The following is a 19,342-nucleotide window of genomic DNA, read 5'->3' as shown; positions in this document are numbered from 1 at the left end:
GACTGACTCCAAATACCAGAGGGCGGTAAAAACCAGCGTTAGGAGCCTCTAAAGCTGGTTTTCACGGCTACCGCCCAACTCTAAATCTAGGCCTAAGATAATATAACTGATTATTCCAATACAAATACTGTTGTTTTGATTGATGAATATTAATTTTGTTACTGAAAAAGGTTGAATATGTTTATGTATTTTTACAGCCCCTCTATTGCCACAAATGATTGCAAAACTGAATTCTGCTGCCTGATGTATAGGCCTCACAGTCTTTCAGAACAGAAACCATTACTCCAGCTCTGCACCTTTGCTTGGTCTGTGAAACCTTTTTTTTCCAGCTGCCTGATAATGATAACAGCTCCAATTTATCACAGGCGTTTAAGAGAGACTCATTTGTGTCAAAGAGGAAAAAAAAAAATAAAGTCACATCCCGGGAAGCCGTATGATTGGATGATTACTTGCTGCTCAACCAGTGAAAGATTTTAGGTATTCCAAAAACAATTGGAGGCAATCAAACAGTAAAGAGATTACTACTCTGGCGGATATTTTGTTCAGGCTAAATGACATGAGTCTTTAAGAGAAGAAGTGCTAATATAGAATGGTAGGGGCTGCCAGGCATTCTGGACAGGATCTACAAACACATTACTCTTGAGATGAGGCAAATCTGCAGGAAGAAAAATAATGTTTATTTTATATATTTCAGATATTATTTATATAGTCTTGATTTTACGTGTGTGATGTACCCTGAAATTATATTTATATAGTTGAATAAAAGAGTGTATTTTTTATAAGTGCAAAAATAGAAAAAGAAATTTACAATACTGCACCCTGGCAGGAGTGTCATTGGTTCAGTGAGAGTGCATAGGTATACCAAAGAAAAAATGTTTCAGATCAATTATACGTTGCATAAAAAAAATAGTTTAATCTAGTTTTTGCTCATGGGGCAATTTTTTTTATAATTGCTCATTAATGGAGTTTTGCTAACTACTTATTTCCTAGGCGCACCTGGACAGCAAATTATACTTAAATTTAAAGTAATACCTTGTGCTACTGCTACAAGCTAGCAACATCCCTAAAAGGACATTTTGCTTTTTAACATTTTTTTTTTATTTATCTCCTGTTACAGGAATTAATCAGGTGACAATATTGCTTGATCTCCATTGAATATTGTAAAACTGTAGCTTTAAAGCCTCATTCCACCGGCAAAAAAGCCATTCCCAGCATTAAAGTCACTAATGTATGTTATGCAAGCTTAAAAATATATCACATTCCTTTAAACAGAGAAGTTATAGATGTATGTCATTTATTTCTGATTTTTGGTGTTCATGTAACTAACTGGACTACGATATTGTTTCCCTGAGACACATTAGTCAGAATCACAATATTTATGTTTTGCATTATCTTTTAGAAACCAAAAGAAATCTGGTAAAACAATACTCTTGTATGCTATGGATAGTCTGGTAAGTTACCTAGAGTAAAGCCTAATACTTTCTGTATCTTTTCCCTTGCATATAATTATGTTAGAGGAGCAAAAGCACAGTATTAGGTTTGCACCAGTATCCAAAGTCAGAGAGCTAGCATTGGTCTGTATTGTATCTGTGAAGACTTCATTTGTATCATACAAGTCACTGCTCAGAAAGTATGGTGCACGACTCCAAAACTTCCCAATTCCAAATGTCTTCTTTTACTTCAACTAAACATAAACAAGGGAGCCTCAATGCCTTCTCCACTACCTTCAGCACCGTACCCCCACTGACTCCTATCTGCTTCTGCTACCCACCCCCTCATAACCTTACCCTCCCCCTTGACCTATCTATCACCTCACTCCATTCCTATGTGAGGTCAAAAAAAACCTTCTTCCAGTCTATTCATATGGGGTTACATTATCTACTCTAGCTAGTCTTACAGAATTCATCATATTAAATGCCATGTTTACAAGGTTAAACATGTCTTGAGGTGATTTATTTTACCAAGATGTGTCGAGACAGAAAGTGAAACACAACCATTGAGGGTGAAGTAAAAATAGGTGAAAATGAAAATATTCAGATATTTTAACTCATCAAACTGGCAAACTAGTTGTCAACTAAATGCCAAAAAAGCTAATTTGTGCATTATTTTTTAAAATAATTTTCATTAGATGGTGTTATTTTGAGTGTAAGTGTAGTTGTGATGTATCTTCGATGTGTTTTGTGCAACTTTTATGTTTCTCAAAACAGTTAACCAGAGCTTGGAATTCGCGGTAATCATTCTAGTGTAAATCACCATTGCACTCAAGTGTTCGTGTTTACTTTCAACTTGTATTACCAGTGGCAGGTCCAACAAGAGCAAACCCCAGTTATAAACCCCTTATCGCTTGTGCGCAAATATTTGTGCTCCACTTGTAATTTGGCCCCAAGTAGGGTCTCTATTAAATATGACCATGCTCACTTACTGGCAAGTTTAAATTATATTTAATTTTCTACAATCCCATTAAAGTGCGTGTAAGCTTTGCTAGCAAATGCCATTATAATATTGAAAATGACAAGCAAGCAGTATTGATTGCCATTATTCAGCTTCAGTTACCACAATGCAAACTCTAGATCACAAAATCATTACATATCATGCTGCACCTCAAAGGACTAAGGTCAAATTACATCAGTTAAATTGGTAGGATGGATAAAAGTGATTGTGCATTTACTGGCATTTTAATACCATAGATTCTGTATAAAGATGTAATACTGCTTTACTTTTCTTCACAGAATCACTGTCACACAGATTTTTAAAGCATACTTATGTATGGATAGATAGAAAGATAGATAGATAAACATACAGATATAGACAGTGTAGCTTTTTTCTTTTAGGTATCAAGTTATTTAAAATAATGGGAACTGAGACAATGGGGTAGATTAACTATATGTCGAGCGGACATGATTCGCCATAGTGAATCATGTCTTCTCGACATCGCTAAATGCCGACTTTTATCATTGCATAAGCATTTCTAGTAAAATGCCTGTGCAATGCCGACCCCTGCTCACTGTCGGTTAATCGATCGCTAGCAGGGGCTGTCAATCATCCCAATCATAAAAGGATTGTGGACAGGTTTCTTAACTTCTGTTTTAGGCGAGCCTGAAATGATAGGACTTCATAAATGGAGCCCAATGAGTGATGCAGCACCCTGCATGAACATTCAAATGGATCAGCCAGACATACAGCACAACCAGGTATGCTAGCTCTCTTTGTGCTCATCCACGTGCATGTGTATTGAGCATTATATGGCAGCAGTGTTTGCAACAATGTTTTGAACAATTGTATAAATTCTTGTAAACACATCCACTATATAGTCCTTACAGTGACACAAAATACAATATTTCTCTTCTCTGTAACAGAGCCTACAACTTAAAAAAACAAGAGTTTCCAATGTACTTCTATTTTTAAATTGACTTTGCTTTATTATGTCTTTTTAAAAGCAAGTAGATAGGTTTGAGATTGTGCAAGTGTCTTGAGAACTATATAGCAGCAGTTTTGCAATGTTACACATTATGCAAACACTCCTGCCATCTAGTGTTCAAAATCATTATTGTAAACTGTCATACAAAGCTTCAGGAATCTGCACACTACCTACATACATATTCTCTTCAACAAAGAATACCATGAGAGTAATAATAATAATAATAATAATAATAACTATGCACGATTTGAACCATGACAGAAAAAATATGATGTTCCTTAAAGACACGTGCACAATCTTTTGCCTACCAAGGTATTCTCTCATGGCTGGACGGTAAGCTTCAACCAAGGAGGCAAAGATAAAATGTTGTAAAAAAAGTAAACTTTTTTTTTTTTATTGTACACTCAATTTGAATTATGAATCTTTAGTTTTGACCTCCATATCCCTTTAATTACATAATTTAATATGATTTTCCTAGCAATAGTACATGTGCACTTGAGAGCAGTATTTACCCATCCTCTTCCGTAAAAAGCCCTCTCTATTTTTACAGTTTTTAATATTTTCCTTATGTGTTCCATTGCCTCTTTAAATCTTGACTTTTCCCTGAGCATTTATTCTTCTGGCAGCAATGATTTTATAAGTAACATGTATATTATTTTTGCTACTGCATGTAATTGTCATGTGGGGGAGTAGCAATTCCAGTCTAAGCCTTAAGTCTTCTTCATCGCTGCAGCTGTCTCACTATACAATCTCAGACAATTTCTGCTTTTCAGCATAAACCTAGTCCTAGCCTTGTTTGTTAAAATTCATAATTTACCCACCCACGCAGCCCTAGGCTTTTACTTATTGTCTCAGTTTAAACCTTGCCAATGCGTACAGTTATTAGATTTAATAATGATGTATTTCTATGTTGTTCTCTACTATGTATTTATGTGTTCTACATTGAAGAAGAAGCCTGGTCACTTTAACACAACATTTTAAAGTGGATATAAAAAGGCAGGAAAGGGAGAAAGGTAATAAAACAGAAACCTATTTGATGTTTATTAAGGGAATTTAATAAGTCTGAGGATCAAAACATTTTTCACAAAACAATCAACACCACGGTAAGCGGTCATGATCTTAAGTTGAAGGGCAGGAGATTTAGGGGAAATTTGCAGAAGCACTTGCTTACAGATTATATGGGCTCCATTTATCAAAGCGTCAAATTGTCGATTTAAGTCCATCTGCTTTTACCCACAACAGGCGATTGATTGTTAGGCATCCAAATGTATTAAAAATTACCCTTTTTAATTCTCGCAAAATCCGACGGGAGTTACAGCGGATGTTGATAACTTTAGGTATGCTGATGGTGTGATTAAGCTACGTTACCAAGCTTACGTTCTAAATTAAGTGAATTTAAACCACATGATCCATATTTCTGAGCAATAACAGCCATCTTTTCATATAGTTTTTGTTAATATTTTCTGTATGGTATGTAAAAAGCATTTATGTTTAACTTTAAAATAAAAAAAAAACACCAAAAAAATATACAATGGAATCTGTGCTCTATTTCTAAAACATAGCATTCTGAAATGCAAGATTATAAGAATGTTGAAATCAATTAATAATTGATAAATTATCATTTCTGTAAAGCAGCTTTTTTGTGGTTCTTAAATTGTCTTGTCTTGTCTCAATTTCCATTCTCCTTCTCCTTCATCTATGAAGGATGCTGAAGCTAAACATGAAGATAAATACGGTATATTCACATTTTAAAGAGCACTACACAAAAGCATACACATGCCTGTAGGTTCTATAAGAGTATGAAAAACAAGGCTGATCATTGCCTTTTTTATATTTGATACTTCCATTGTTTACTTTAATGTAGTATTTTTTTCCCTATTCCTTTCTATAATACTCACAAACTTTAAGGCCGCGGATTTGAAGTCAACTATCAAGTTGACTGCTTGATAGCTTAGAAACCTGGCAGACTAACGATCACAACACGCAAAATACATGTGGAGATGAATGAAATCGAACCTTGATGATTAAGATTCGATCGTGATGAGATCAACAGCATTTTGAAACGCTTGACTGCTTACTAACTTAGGAAAGCAAAATGTTTGTCTAAAATAATGCAGAGATTAGACAAATCAAGAGTTGAAGCGTTGATAAACAGAGCCCTATAAATTCAATCACAATTGTTCAGCAATTTGCTCCAGAGTTTCCCTTATGATGACAATTGTTTAGTTTGTTAAAAGCCTGCCGCCAAGAATGAGTTTTCAACCAAAAAGAAACATTATTGAATGCTCATTCCAGTTTACAAGTTCAACAATGTAGGTGCAAGTACTTTAAAACTCACTTTTGTGACCGTGTCTGGACTTAGTGTGCATGGAGGTGCATCCCCCACAAAAACCCACACACAACGGTGCAATCTCATTTAAGGGTCTCCTAGGCAGATACAATGTTGCAAGGCAGTGGGTTCACGATTTACAGTTTGTTATGGTAAAATCCAATATAAAAAGATTACAGTTCTTTGCATAGAAATCAGTGCTCCCCATCTTGTTTTTAGTTCACATCAAAATAGAAAAGGTCCTTAAAAAAAAAAAAAAAAAAACTTGTCAAAGTTGAAAAGCGACCAAATAGCAATAGAAAAATGGTGCACAGTCTGCTAATCCTGACAAAAGTTGCATTCGGATGGGTTAGTAGTGGTGCAGATGGAAGCAGATTGCATTAGTTTTCTATGGAAGTTGCAATTGTGCAATCCCTTTTTAAACCCCAATTTTCAAGATTGCAGTACTGTTAGTGACAATCACAACAGTGCCAGTGTGACTTACTATCAAATAGGAAGATAAATAATAAAACCACGCCATTTGTAAATGTCGGGGTCCTGAAGTGACTATTCCTGCAGATCCCCTTTAGCTGTATAGGATTTACTCAGCACATATACATAAATATATGTCCTGTGAATGGAGCTTTAATGAATCAATATCATGTATGTTAATAGACCTCTACAGTGTCTCCTGTAGATGGCCATTTCAGAGAGTTTTACACATGTGCAAGATAATAGATTGTAATCAAATAGCCGTGAAATTGTTGTAAAGATGTCGAAAATGTCCTTTCGAGGACTTATCAAGTGCACAGAGGTGTCAAATTCAATAAGGCAAAACTGGACGCAATTTTTTTTTTTAAAGTTACTTGAAACTGAATTGTTATCGCCAAGAACTTTTTGGCCTCTTTGGAGAAATAGTTTGCGAGTACGGGAAACAGCCGAAAATTCGATACTGTGATTGTGCCACATTGAAAAGCCTTTTCGGCCAGAGAAAGGGCTGAAAAAGTCACAGCTCACTGTGATCGAGGCCAGTGAGTTTTTTTTCAGAAAACAGACTTCCAAACAGAGGTAATAAGGACAAGACTGTAATAGAATAATTCAATGTATGGAATATACTCAAGGCTGTACTGAGAATTAATTAAAGTGGCATTCAAGTACAAGCTGAAATATGTATGAATGCATTTCAGTTTGGACTAGATTTTTTTAAATATACTTATATTAGCAGATATGATTGTAATAAAAACTAACACTGTTTCAGAGGTGTATGCACATATGTTGTACATGCCCAGTGCATAAGCATGCCTGTGCAAAGAATCAGCTGTGGTGTATCATGTTAGTGATAGCTTATTTTGCTCCAAGTTTCTGACCAGGTGTGTTTGAATGCTGGTGCATGGGTCATGTGCAGCATATGTGTGTATGCCACTGGAAGAGTGACTGTTTTTACTAGAAACATTTTTGCTAATGAAAGTATCTTGCAAAATGTTTCTGTTCAAAACTGAAATGTGCTCATGTACATCTCAGGGATGATTATTGTGCACCTGTAAGCTTATATTTCAGAAGGCACTAAATGGATAGATAAAATGGAACTGTAGTCAATATATATTTTTTATATCAACAGGTAAAATTCAATAAAATACTACCAAATACTGGCATTTTTAAAATAAAATATGTTACACATGTAAGCATTGACCTTGATGCAATACATTTTGCCAGTCACAATATCTGTAACGCAGTGAAAAAAATATTTTGTAGCATTCTCTAGCCAAAGCAAATGATACAATCATAATGACATTGAACTTAAAACAACAAAACCTCTTTGAGCTCGTTTGAGCAGGACAACTTACAATTAACCATAGTAATACGTTTTGCTATGCCCTGCTTTCCAGTATATTCATTGATTTAAATAGATATGGTAGAGAGAAAATATACTAAAAAAATGATTGAACTTGTGGTTAAATGTTTTTTTTTTTAGTGATGCATTAAAGGTATATTAAACAGAAGTTAGAAACTAAATAAACATCTTTAAACATTAAGAGCCAGATTACAAGTGGAGTGCAAAATATCGCTTTCGCAAGCAAGATATTTGCTCTCCACTCAGTAAGACCAGCCCATTACAATTTAGGTGCAATGTGAATGCACTGAAGCTCCAATGGGAGACACAGCATGAGAACCTAGTGCAGTGAAGGTGGTAGGTCATGCATCGATGGGCAGCAATTTGAAATATATATATATATATACACATATTAACCCATATATATATATATATATATATATATATATATATATATATATATAAATAGCACAAATAGAGTCCAGCACTAAACCCAATCAAACTGAAAAGGATGTGATAGCACCACAGCAATTTCAGGCGATAGTTTCTTTATTTAGAGGAGACAAAATCTCAAAAAGTGCGACGTTTCAGACCTACATGGCCCTTAATCATGCAGATCAAGTACAGGTGAGTACACACATTTAAAAAGCCTACCTGAACCAATCAAATCACAAATTTCCTCTAGCTTAATTTCAACCATTGCCTTTTCAGGCTTATTTTATAATGAGACAATGACATCTAGTGGTGACAATAGGAACATTTTGTTAAAACCATTTACAATACTAAATAAATAAATGCAAATCACAATCCTTTTTCAGACCATTTGGATGGAGGGTGTTCAAAAATGTAATCCAACATTCCCCTTTTTGTTTTAACCTAAGTTCTCTATTCCCCCCTCTCCTATACAGGGGGATATGGTCAATTACCTGGAAGCAAAGCTGACTGACTGTGTGACCCATTTGTGTAAAATGTGCAGAAACTGGTAGCATCATATCCTTTGCTCTAATAGAGGTTTTATGTTGGCAAAACCTATCCTTGACAGTCTGGGTGGTCTCGCCAATGTAACATAGCCCACATGGACATTTAAGTAAATAGATGGCATAGTCTGTCTGGCAAGTATAGAGGCCATTCATTTTTAAATTGTTTCCTTTTGTCATTTTGTGCTAGGTATTTACCCTTAATAATAGAACTGCATTGTATGCAATGTAAACATGGATAACATCCATTATTAGGAGTGGTTAGATAATTTACAGTAGCTGGTTTGGTAGTAACAACATTGGCTCTAACAAGGTTGTTCCTAAGATTCCTTACTCTTCAATACGATGGCATGGGGGGCAATTGAAATGACTCAACATCAGGGTTATATTTAGACAGCAAGTACCAATGTTTCCTTATAATTCTAAAGATATCCTTGCTCCTATTGCTGTGCTCAGTAGAAAAAAAAAATTCTGCTTTTCTTATTCTCAATTGGTTTTATCAGTAGTCAGATCATTAATAGTTTTATCAATTCATTTCTCTGGATATCCACTTTAAATGTATTACCCATGGACAGTAGCCTATCAGGAAGCTTTTTTTGATCTTTAACAATCCTCTGTGTGTGTGTATCATTTGGCTTTTAGGTATAGACTGGAAAACAGACTCTGGATGAAAACTCTTGTACCTTAACAGGGACAGGGTATGCCTGTCTGTAGGTTTTGTGTACAAATCAGTAGTTAATCTATTCTTTTGTTTTTATACCTTAGTGTCCAGAAAACTAATTTCCTTATGAGAATATGTTATGGGAAATTGCAAACCTGACATAGAAAAGTTAATGTCCTCAACAAATTGAAGCAAGGTCTCCAATGGGCCCCCCATATGCCAAAGATAAGAAAGCTTACACTCATTTTTGAACAGGGGGTTATCATAGACAAATCTGTTCTCAAAACCACTCATGAACAAATTGGCATATGAGGGGGCCACATTGGAGCCCATTGCAGTGCATCTTTTCTGCATATAGTATGTATCCTGGAAAAGGAAATAGTTACAACAGAGAACAAGTCTCAGCAAATCATCAAAAAAGTCACATTGTATAGAATTATATAATTTGTTCCCTTCCAGAAAACCTCTAACAGTAGCCAGTCCTGCCTCATGGGGGATAGACGTATAAAGGCTGACAATGTCATGGGAAAAAATAATATATGTTTCTTCAATTTTGACATTACCCAGTCTGTCTAAGAAATCATTAGTATCTTTAATAAATGAGTTTTGTGTTTTTACCATAGGAAATAAAATCATATCCAAAAAGATAGAAATATTAGAAAACATTGATTATGTGTAGGAGATCTTTGTGAATCTTAGGTAATGTGTAAAAAATAGGAGTTACTGGAAATGTCTGCCATAAGAAGTCATAAACTTGTTTAGTAATAATGCCATAATTAAAGGCCCTATCTAGAATAGATATTTCCTTTTGAATGGCAGATAGAGGATTGTGGTCTAGGATTTCATACACCCCACCATCTGATAACTGATGTAATATTTCCTGAACATAATACTCTGTATCCAATATAACAACTGCTCTCCCCTTGTCCGCACTTTTGATGGTAATCTCTTTATTATTTTTAATTTCGAAATAGCCTCATTTTCTTCCCTAGTCAGATTGTACAAATTACCTAAGATTCTCCAAAAATTCAATATTAAGGGGCCGATTTATCAATGTCTGTCCGACATGCAATCTGTACCACTCTTAACTTTAAGCTATCATAAAATATGTCTATTTTTTAAGACATCTGGCTTTTTTTCATGCTTACACCCAGAGAGGACTGAGTACTCTTTTCTATGGTATTCCGTTTTGCATCATTGTTATTGGGAGCCGGTGAGGACTCCTGCAGCTAAAGAGGAACTTTCTGTGTGCTCTTTTGTTCCCGGTGGGACCCCTGAGGAGGTGACACCGATACAGCGTGAGGAAAAACCTGCTGTTCCGGTAAGGATTGCTGATCCTGTGAATACGGGTCAGTGTTACAGTGAATGAGGAAGGGCGAAAACGGTAGTCTCTATCAAAGCACAGGGCGGAAGACAAGGTATCTGGAGCGCTTGCCATGCTTTCTGGTCTGTCCGACATGATACGCTGTCGGCATTTACCATTGCACAATCAGTTCTGGTGAACAGCTTGTGCAATGCCGCCCCCAGCAGATTCACACGCTAGCAGGGGGTGTCAATCAACCCGATCGTATAGGATCGGGCGGATTGATGTCCGCAGCCTCGGAGGCAGCGGACCAGATAAGGAACAGCAATCTTAAGACCGCTGCTTAATAGCTGCTGTTTCTGGTGAGCCTGAAGGCTCGCACAGAAAAAGGGGCATAAGGGGCTATTTGACCCTTGATAAATAGGCCCCATAGTGTGTGTTATTGGTAAGGGGAATGAGGTGACTAATGATGGGGTCATACACATTCAAATGCTTATATTTCTATGACATATTCAACCAGTGATGAAAGCAACTTACTAACCGTAATTTATTGTGCTAGCACCTATTGCCCTATTGCTGAATTCTATCCTCAATAATATCAACACATAAACCATCTAATAGACTTATTGCTGTCGCAAACCATGATTTTGCTTGTCAAGAACAGAAAATACTGATAATTCATCTTAAGTGAATACAGGAGAGTTATGTGTTGGAGGGTTAATGCTAGCTAGAAAAAGTAAAGAACAATCTGATTTCCAGTCTCTCTGGATGAAGTTGAACAAACACAGGTTTCACAGGTATTTTGCAGAAAAAGCAAGCCTAATACATAAAAAATGTGTTCTGCGATGGTGTTGTATTTTCATAAAAGGAACATTAAACACTTTAAAATTGTAATATAAAATGCTTAAGTATATGCAGCAAAAAATACCTGTACTTTGCAATTTACTTTCAATATTCATTTTGTCCCCTTTTCATGTAATTCCAATCTTAAAATTGTGAACTTTCCACTCTCTTCTAAAGGTGAAAGTGCAGACTCAAGACTTAAAGGGCACTAATAATAAAATAATTTTTTTACATGCTCTAATCCAATCAGCAGCACTAGTCGCACAACTGTGGAACTGGTGCTGCTGATTGAATCAGCAACTTTTTTCTGCTCTGGGCCAGCAGTGGTCTGTGACTCCCTTAAACACACAGTAGACGAGGGTTAATAGTCTTAAAATGATTAGAGCATGTCAATAATGGACTTTTAACACTGCTATAATCCAGACATTGGTTGTACACTTTAGAGAGCCATTTATAACTGTCCCTAAGTGGTCTCAGCAAACAAAGAAAGCTAAGTTACAAGATGGTGGCACCCATTGCTACATAGATACTAAAACTTGACCACTTATTTTTTTAAACAATTTCTAAAAATTAAAAACATTTGCATAGTCCCCTTAGGCTAATAATTATTTTAAATACATCATAATATCTAGTCTTATTAAGGGCCAGATTACGAGTGGCGCGCAAACAGTTACGTGCAAGCGCTATTGAGTTTATTGCGTCTATTTGCGTGCGTTGGGAAGGAGTGCTCGTACAACAAGTTGAAAGTAAATGTGAACGGGTGAGCGCAATCGCGATTTACACTAGAATGATTACCACAACCTCTGAGCTCTGGTTAACTGTTTTGCAAAACAAAAAAGTGTCACAAAACACATCAAAAAGACATTACAAAGTACAGTTACACTCATAATAACACTATATAATAAAAATTATTTTGAATAAAAAATAATGCATAAAAAAGTTATAAGGGCTCAAAGATATGATGTCTCAAGTAGACAATGGACTTTAACCTAGAGATATATGCATATACATATACATGTCTAAATATGTATATGAATATGTATGTATTTATATGTTTATATGTGTATTTACAGACATATATACACATATAAACACATAAATACATATGAATACATATGTATAGACATATATATAAGTGCATTGAAGCCTTTTGCACTCAAGTAGATGAAGACATAAATAGCACTCCACTTGTAATCTAGCCCTTGTGTTTTAAGACCATTAAATTAAACACTCTATGGGGGATTGTATTTTCAGTTTAATGTCCCTTTAAATTAAAAAAAGCCTTGCAAGTTTTATCTTTACTTTTTTCCTCTTCTGCAACATAAGCACACCCATATGCATAACAGACATTTCATTGACTCTGCATGTTCCTTTAAATATTAAGTGGAAATCAGTGCAGCACATTTTCTAAAAGATATGTAAATCTCAGATTTATCTGGTGACACATGAAAAACCCATGATTTTATTTAGTATAAAATATATATTAGAGAAGGTTATGGTTCAAAGAAAAGTAATCCCCTGGAGTACAGTCCTAGAAGCAATTTTTTTTTTGCGGAAACTAATTTCATGATATAGGACCAGTACAGCTGTGCAAGCAGTTTTCTTTTATATCTCCTCAACCTTCTTAACTTTCCAAAAAGATAAAAAAATAGGTCACTGCATTGATATTTATATTTCCAAGATTGTAATGCTCTCAAAAGAAAAAAAACATTAAATACTAATTAATTTAATATTTAAAGATTAAGATTACCAATATTTCAGTTATACATAACATATATGAAATAGACAACCCTAGTGCAATTAATATTTACTTAGCTGTTGCCTTCCTTCTAAAAATGATAGCATTTGATTTTTTCCCCCCTCATTTGCAGGGTCCCTAAATACATTTTACAAAGGGACATACAAATTAGAATTATAGGAATGTGGTTAAAGAGACACTGAACCCAATTTTTTTTTCTTTTGTGATTCAGAGCATGCAATTTTAAGCAACTTTCTAATTTACTCCTATTATAACATTTTCTTCATTCTCTTGGTATCTTTATATGAAATGCAAGAATGTAAGTTTAGATGCCGGCCCATTTCTGGTGAACAACCTGGGTTGTTCTTACTGATTGGCGGATAAATTCATCCACCAATAAAAAAAGTGCTATCCAGAGTTCTGAACCAAAAAAAAAAGCTTAGATTCCTTCTTTTTCAAATAAAGATAGCAAGAGAACAAAGAAAAAATGATAATAAATTAGGAGTAAATTAGAAAGTTGCTTAAAATTGCCTGCTCTATCTGAATCACAAAAGAAAAAATGTGTGTTCGGTGTCCCTTTAGGATAGAGCATGCAAATATAAGAGGCATTTCAGTGTACATTCCCTGGGTATCCTTTTTTTTTTTTTTTTTTTTTTTAAAGCATGACTATGTAGGCTCAGAAGCAGTAATGCCCACTAGTGTTTTCTGCTTTGGAGCTAACTGTAACTATGTATTTAAACAATTTTCATGGATTTAACCAGTGGCTTATTTATTAGGTTTTCTGCTATGTTTATAGTGATGCGGAATCTGTTGGCGCTCTACAAATACCTGATAATAATAATAATACCCTACGCGCTCAAAATTCTGCTGCCCCGCCCCCAAGGTTTTACTTCCCCAAATCAATACTGAGTACTAAAGCCAACAGAACTTACGGCAATAGCCAGCTAAATCATTGAAAAGTTCAGTCACCTCTAAACTGTAAGCTCCATGGGCATTTTCTTATTATTTTCCCCTAGAATGTGAGCTCCTTGGGCAAAATCGCTCATTATATACCTGTATAATACTTCTAAAATAAATGTAAGCTTCTAATAAATATAGCCACAAAAATGTGCTCCCCCCCCCCTCCAATCTGCTGCCCTATGCAAGTGACTTGATTTCCTAGGCCAAAATACGCACTCCTGGATTTAACACATAGTTCTATGCAAGCAAAAATACAATTTTGTTATTTATTAGAACATTTTATTTTTACACTTTATGTCCCTTTAAATAAACAACTATTAACAATAGACAGCGTTGCTTATTTTTGCACAAAACCCAATGTACATATATGTTCAATGATCCATAATCATATAGTACAAGGATGAAAAAAACTGCAGAGCAGAAGTGCACACCAAAGGACATTCTAGTATAATAATATAATAATAATTAAATAAAATATAATAATTAAATTGTAAAAATATGCCCACAAAAATAAGCAGTTCCTTGTGCATCAAAAAGTAGACAATTAACATGCTTTGCAAAAGATTTGCATACAAAATGAATGCATTAAAATAATTTAAAACTAATTGTGTAAAAATGTGTACTGTTTTGCAGTCAAAGGACATACACTTTAAAAAGCCTCTTAAGTATGTTGAGTTATTTTCTTTGATTTGTTTAGTTAGAGACAAATATAAGTGAACTACTGTACTGATCAAGCAATTTCTCAGATGATAGTGGAAACATAAAAATATTCTTTAAAAAATTATGTATAGTAGAACACAGAGAAAATACAATATCGAATATTATATTATGTACTTTTTAAAGTAACCAGAAACCCAAATTTGCTCTCTCATTATCCAGATAGAGCATGTGATTTTAAACAACTTTCCAATTTCCTTATATTATCTAATTTGTTTAGATTTGTTGGAACCCTATGTTGAAATGCATACCTAGGTAAGCTCAGGAACTGCTGATTGGTGGCTGCAAGTATATGTCTCATGTTATTGGCTCAACCAATGTGTTAAGCTAGCTCCCAGTAGTGCATTGCTGCTTCTTCAACAAAGGATATCAAGATAATGAAGCAAATCAGATAACAGAAGGAAATTGCTTATAATGAATTTTCTGAAATAAATATATATTTTTTTAGTATGTGTACCTCAGAAGACTTAAAACACTAATACAATAATTCCAACACTTACCTATTTCAGCTCCAAGTGAGGAGTTAAGTATAGCTCCAGCTGAAGAAACCACTGCACATGTAGAAAAACCTTTTGGATATAATTTATTCAAAGGGGTTTTTGGGAAATATTTTTCCCACCCCAGATTTGAAAAGGGAGCCTCTTTTCCATCCAAAGTTCTCACATGTGCTCGTGTTTTAAGGGCACAAAGAAGTTCATGGGGAGTCAGTTTTTTTGAGTTCTGTTTTCCCGTGAAGCTAACACCCAGCTTATTTGTTCTGAGGTATTCCCTTCTCGCTTTCTGCAGACGTGGAGCCAGCATTTTTGAGGACACATTCCCTTTCCATAGTTTTTGTAGAAAAGATTTGGACATGGATGAAGAAAACCCATTCCAATAATCTGATTCTTCAAATATGCGTTTCTTGCGCCGTAGGCTCCTCCTGATTTTTTTGTGCCTTGAATAGAAACCTTGTCCTTGATTATTATACCTTCCTCCATTTCCAACAGGCAATCTTCCAGCAACTGAATTAAGATTGCCCCGTACACGATTCTGTAAAGATTCTCCAAATCCGTGAACAAGTGAGCCTCGTGTTTTCTTTGAAATGATATATTCATCATCACTTTCAAAATAAGGTTCAATATCGTTCATTTTTTTAATACTACCTGGGCCTAGTTTAAAAGAATCTAAAATATCTTCATTAATCAATTCACTATCTTCAACTGCATAAGAGAAAGATGGATCTTGAAGTGCTCCCATGATGGCTCTCTGCTTACCTTGAATAGGTAAAAGCTTTTTTGTCTCTACATAAGAGAAAGAACTTGGCACTGGTTCCACAGAGTTGCTGTCTGTAAAATAGATGAAGATGACTAGAAAGAGAAGACCCCATGCACAGATACCAAATAGCATAAGTTGTTTCCATTGCTTCAGGTTTGGTTTCATGGCTTGGTCTGCTTTGGCTCCCGTAGTAGTTCTACTGGTGAAGTGGCAAAACAATAAAGGACCTGCAACAATTAGCAAAAAAAAAAGGTAAGTTTCAAGAGATCACCTGCAAATTATAATTTTAAAAACATCAATATTATTAATATTTTATAAGGAGCTGTAAATGTGTACCTAAATATTACTAAAGCTGGCAGTACATGTGAAAATCTAGCAAAGAGGGGCAAGAAAAATAGGTAACAGATGAGATAATGGAAAGAGGAAGGGAGGATCCCACAGAAAGTAAGGAAGAGAGATGAAAGGAGGGGGAAGAATAGAAATTAGGATACTGAGAAGAGATTGGTTGAGAAAGAATGGAAAAGAAGGAGTCATAGGTTGAGAGGGTTTTGCAAAGAGATATTTAAGGGAACATGGGGATAATGTATTAACAAGTAACGATTGTAGTGCAAAAGATCTGCAAAAAATATGTCAATACATGTCTTATATGCATCTGAATGTTATACATTAAATATATTTTTACAATAAAAATATCTAAAGGGAAGGATTTTCAAGTTGCACCTCCAGTTGTGTTAATTTAGCTGAGGGAGTGATGAAAATTACCTCTCCCTGCTTCTAACCCTTACTGCCTAGGCATGTCCTCTGACTGCCTAGAAATACCCTTGTATTACCTGATCTCACTCCAAATCCAATACCACCCACTACATGCCCATAACACCCACTATCTGGATCTTCTCATGGAAAACTTGTGACTGAGCCTCCACCCACCCTGGCTCTGCACACAGATCATCCATGACCCATGCCCGCACTCAGTCAGCAGTGATTCTCAATGGTGACTGTCCCTTCAAAGCTTACCCTCTAAAACTACCTCTGCTAATAAGCTTTAACATAAAGGCCTCTATTTATCAAGGTCTGTCGGACCTGATCCAACAGTGCAGATCAGGTCCGACAGACCTCGCTGAATACGGCGAGTAATACACTCTCCGTATTCAGCATTGCACCAGCAGCTCACAAGAGCTGCTGGTGCTACACCGCAACCTGCAGACTCGCGGCCAATAGGCCATCAGCAGGGGGGTGTCAATCAACCAGATCATACTCGATCGGGTTGATTTCCGGCGATGTCTGTCCACCTGCTCAGAGCAGGTGGACAGGTTATGGAGCAGTGGTCTTTGTGACTGCTGCTTCATAACTGCTGTTTCTGGCGAGCCTGCAGGCTCGCCAGAAACACGGGGCATCAAGCTCCATCCGGAGCTTGATAAATATGCCCCTTAGTAATGTTTTGATTGAGTAACATGGGAACTCAAGAGTCCAAATATCATTTTAGAATTAATTTAACGTCTGCTTCAAAGGGATACTAGCACATTATAATTATTAGTGTCCCTTCATAAATCATGATGACTGTCTGATTAATCCATCTGCAGAGAAATTAAATTGAAAATAAAATATTCTAATGACATAAACCATTTTGCTGTTGAAAACAATATTGAGCTTGTTTTCTGTAGATATCAGAGTGTTTTTGCCAGTGATTACAATCCCAATCAGCAAGCACTACCCAGGTGCTAAACCAAAAATGGTCTCCCAGTACTATTCATGTTCATACACACCCTGCAGCATGTGTAACTGTCAAGGAAAACATGGCCAAGGTGGCAACATTACATTTTACCCTTTTTTGTGTTCTACAATTTTTTCTATGAGTGGTTTTATGGGGAGTCAACCACACAAATAAAGCTTTCCTTGCTATGTTCTACAAGTGTAGCCTAAGCCAGACTCTAGTGATTCAAGACTCATTGGCCTTCACTGGATGGGGGCTGCAAGTGAGGAGTTTCAGAACTCAGGGAAGTCCTTAATGGATAACCGGAGTGAGAAGTAAAGTAAGAAGAAGTAAAAGGTCCTGCATCTTCCTTCAGGCCATGGAGTCATGGGGAACACTTTGTAAGAGAACTTGGAATGTCAAGCAGTGACCCTGGTTTCACTCAAAAAAATCTTATCTTTTAATTTGAACTATCCAACAAAACCTAAAAATTACATCAATTTATTCACATAGATTAGAAGTTGCAGTTGCTTTTTTTCTGACCAAATAATCCAAAGAATAAACTAAAATGTAACTATTCTTCAATTTAAATTATTTTAAAAGAGTATGTTTTATATAATCTAATTCTCACTCTAGAAAATATTGTTAAATACAATTATTCTTCCAATAAGGCTCACCTGTAAATTAAAGGAAGGGGAACAACTGACCAATAAAATATTTTCTAACTTACATAGGTCTTTGTTTATTGCTTATCAATATATATTCCTACATTTTAAATTCTCCTCCTTATTTTGCTGCACTTACAGGAACTATTCCCATCCAATAAAATGTGTTGATCAAAAGATATCACAGCTGTTTAACTCAAGGCAAACAGCTGTGGTGTTAATTGACCTTAGCTTATAAGCACCCTGCATTTTTTCTTTTATTTTTAAACACATTCTCAGCAGTTACGACTGTAACAATCAAGGCAAAGGCGTTTATTTATTTATTTTGCTTTTAATGGAATTAAAAAAAAAATTGTTTCACAATTAATTAATACTGTAGCTTTAACCATAATTTTTATTCAGGCAAAATGCTGTAAACATGTTTAATTGTAGTATGACTATATTTTTTAGTCCATTGTCACTTTAACAGCATTTATCACACTAAGGGCCAGATAACAACTACAAGTGGAGCGCTATAGTTAGTGCTAGGAGCGTAAACATGAGACTGCAGTGATCTTTACGCTCAAATCCATATTACAAGAAGCTCACTGTTTAAATTACTGCAAATTTATTTACACAAACTCGCAGTAATTTACACTCACTATATTTTCTATGGGTAGCATAGAGCTGTAATATGTGCAATTGCATTTACCTCTCAAACTTTTTACTCGACCTGAAAGATAGTGTAAAGAGTTTTTCCGGATGAAACAGTTGCACTACACTACGAACCGCTAAAGCGCCGCACCCCACATTGCAAACTACCTCTTTACACTATGAATCCCTAAACCAACACACACCCCACCGCAAAGTAGGATTCTACACTTTTAATCCCTAAACTTCCACACACACCCCCACTGCAAAGTAAGCTTCTACAATATTAATCCCTTAACTGCCACACCACCCACATCACAAAGTCTGCACTACATTATTAACCACTA

At 35.6% G+C, this 19,342-nt stretch overlaps 1 protein-coding gene across 4 annotated transcripts in view; it reads right to left on the bottom strand.

Moving 5' to 3' along the window:
- ST6GAL2 (ST6 beta-galactoside alpha-2,6-sialyltransferase 2) overlaps positions 1-19,342 on the bottom strand; it is a 251,537-nt gene that overhangs the window by 67,222 nt on the left and 164,973 nt on the right. For all 4 annotated transcript variants that reach the window (XR_008401416.1, XM_053707623.1, XM_053707625.1 and 1 more), the window contains one exon: positions 15,257-16,237. Coding sequence is in view for 3 of the 4 variants with exons in the window: in XM_053707623.1 (XP_053563598.1) it covers positions 15,257-16,237 (981 nt within the window). In the remaining variant the exon portion in view is untranslated. The remainder of the gene's footprint in view (positions 1-15,256; positions 16,238-19,342) is intronic.

Source organism: Bombina bombina, chromosome 3 (assembly GCF_027579735.1).
Source record: "Bombina bombina isolate aBomBom1 chromosome 3, aBomBom1.pri, whole genome shotgun sequence".
Taxonomy (NCBI): domain Eukaryota; kingdom Metazoa; phylum Chordata; class Amphibia; order Anura; family Bombinatoridae; genus Bombina; species Bombina bombina.
The sequence above is the reverse complement of the archived record's forward strand: the minus strand, read 5'-3'. Positions and strand labels throughout refer to the sequence as shown.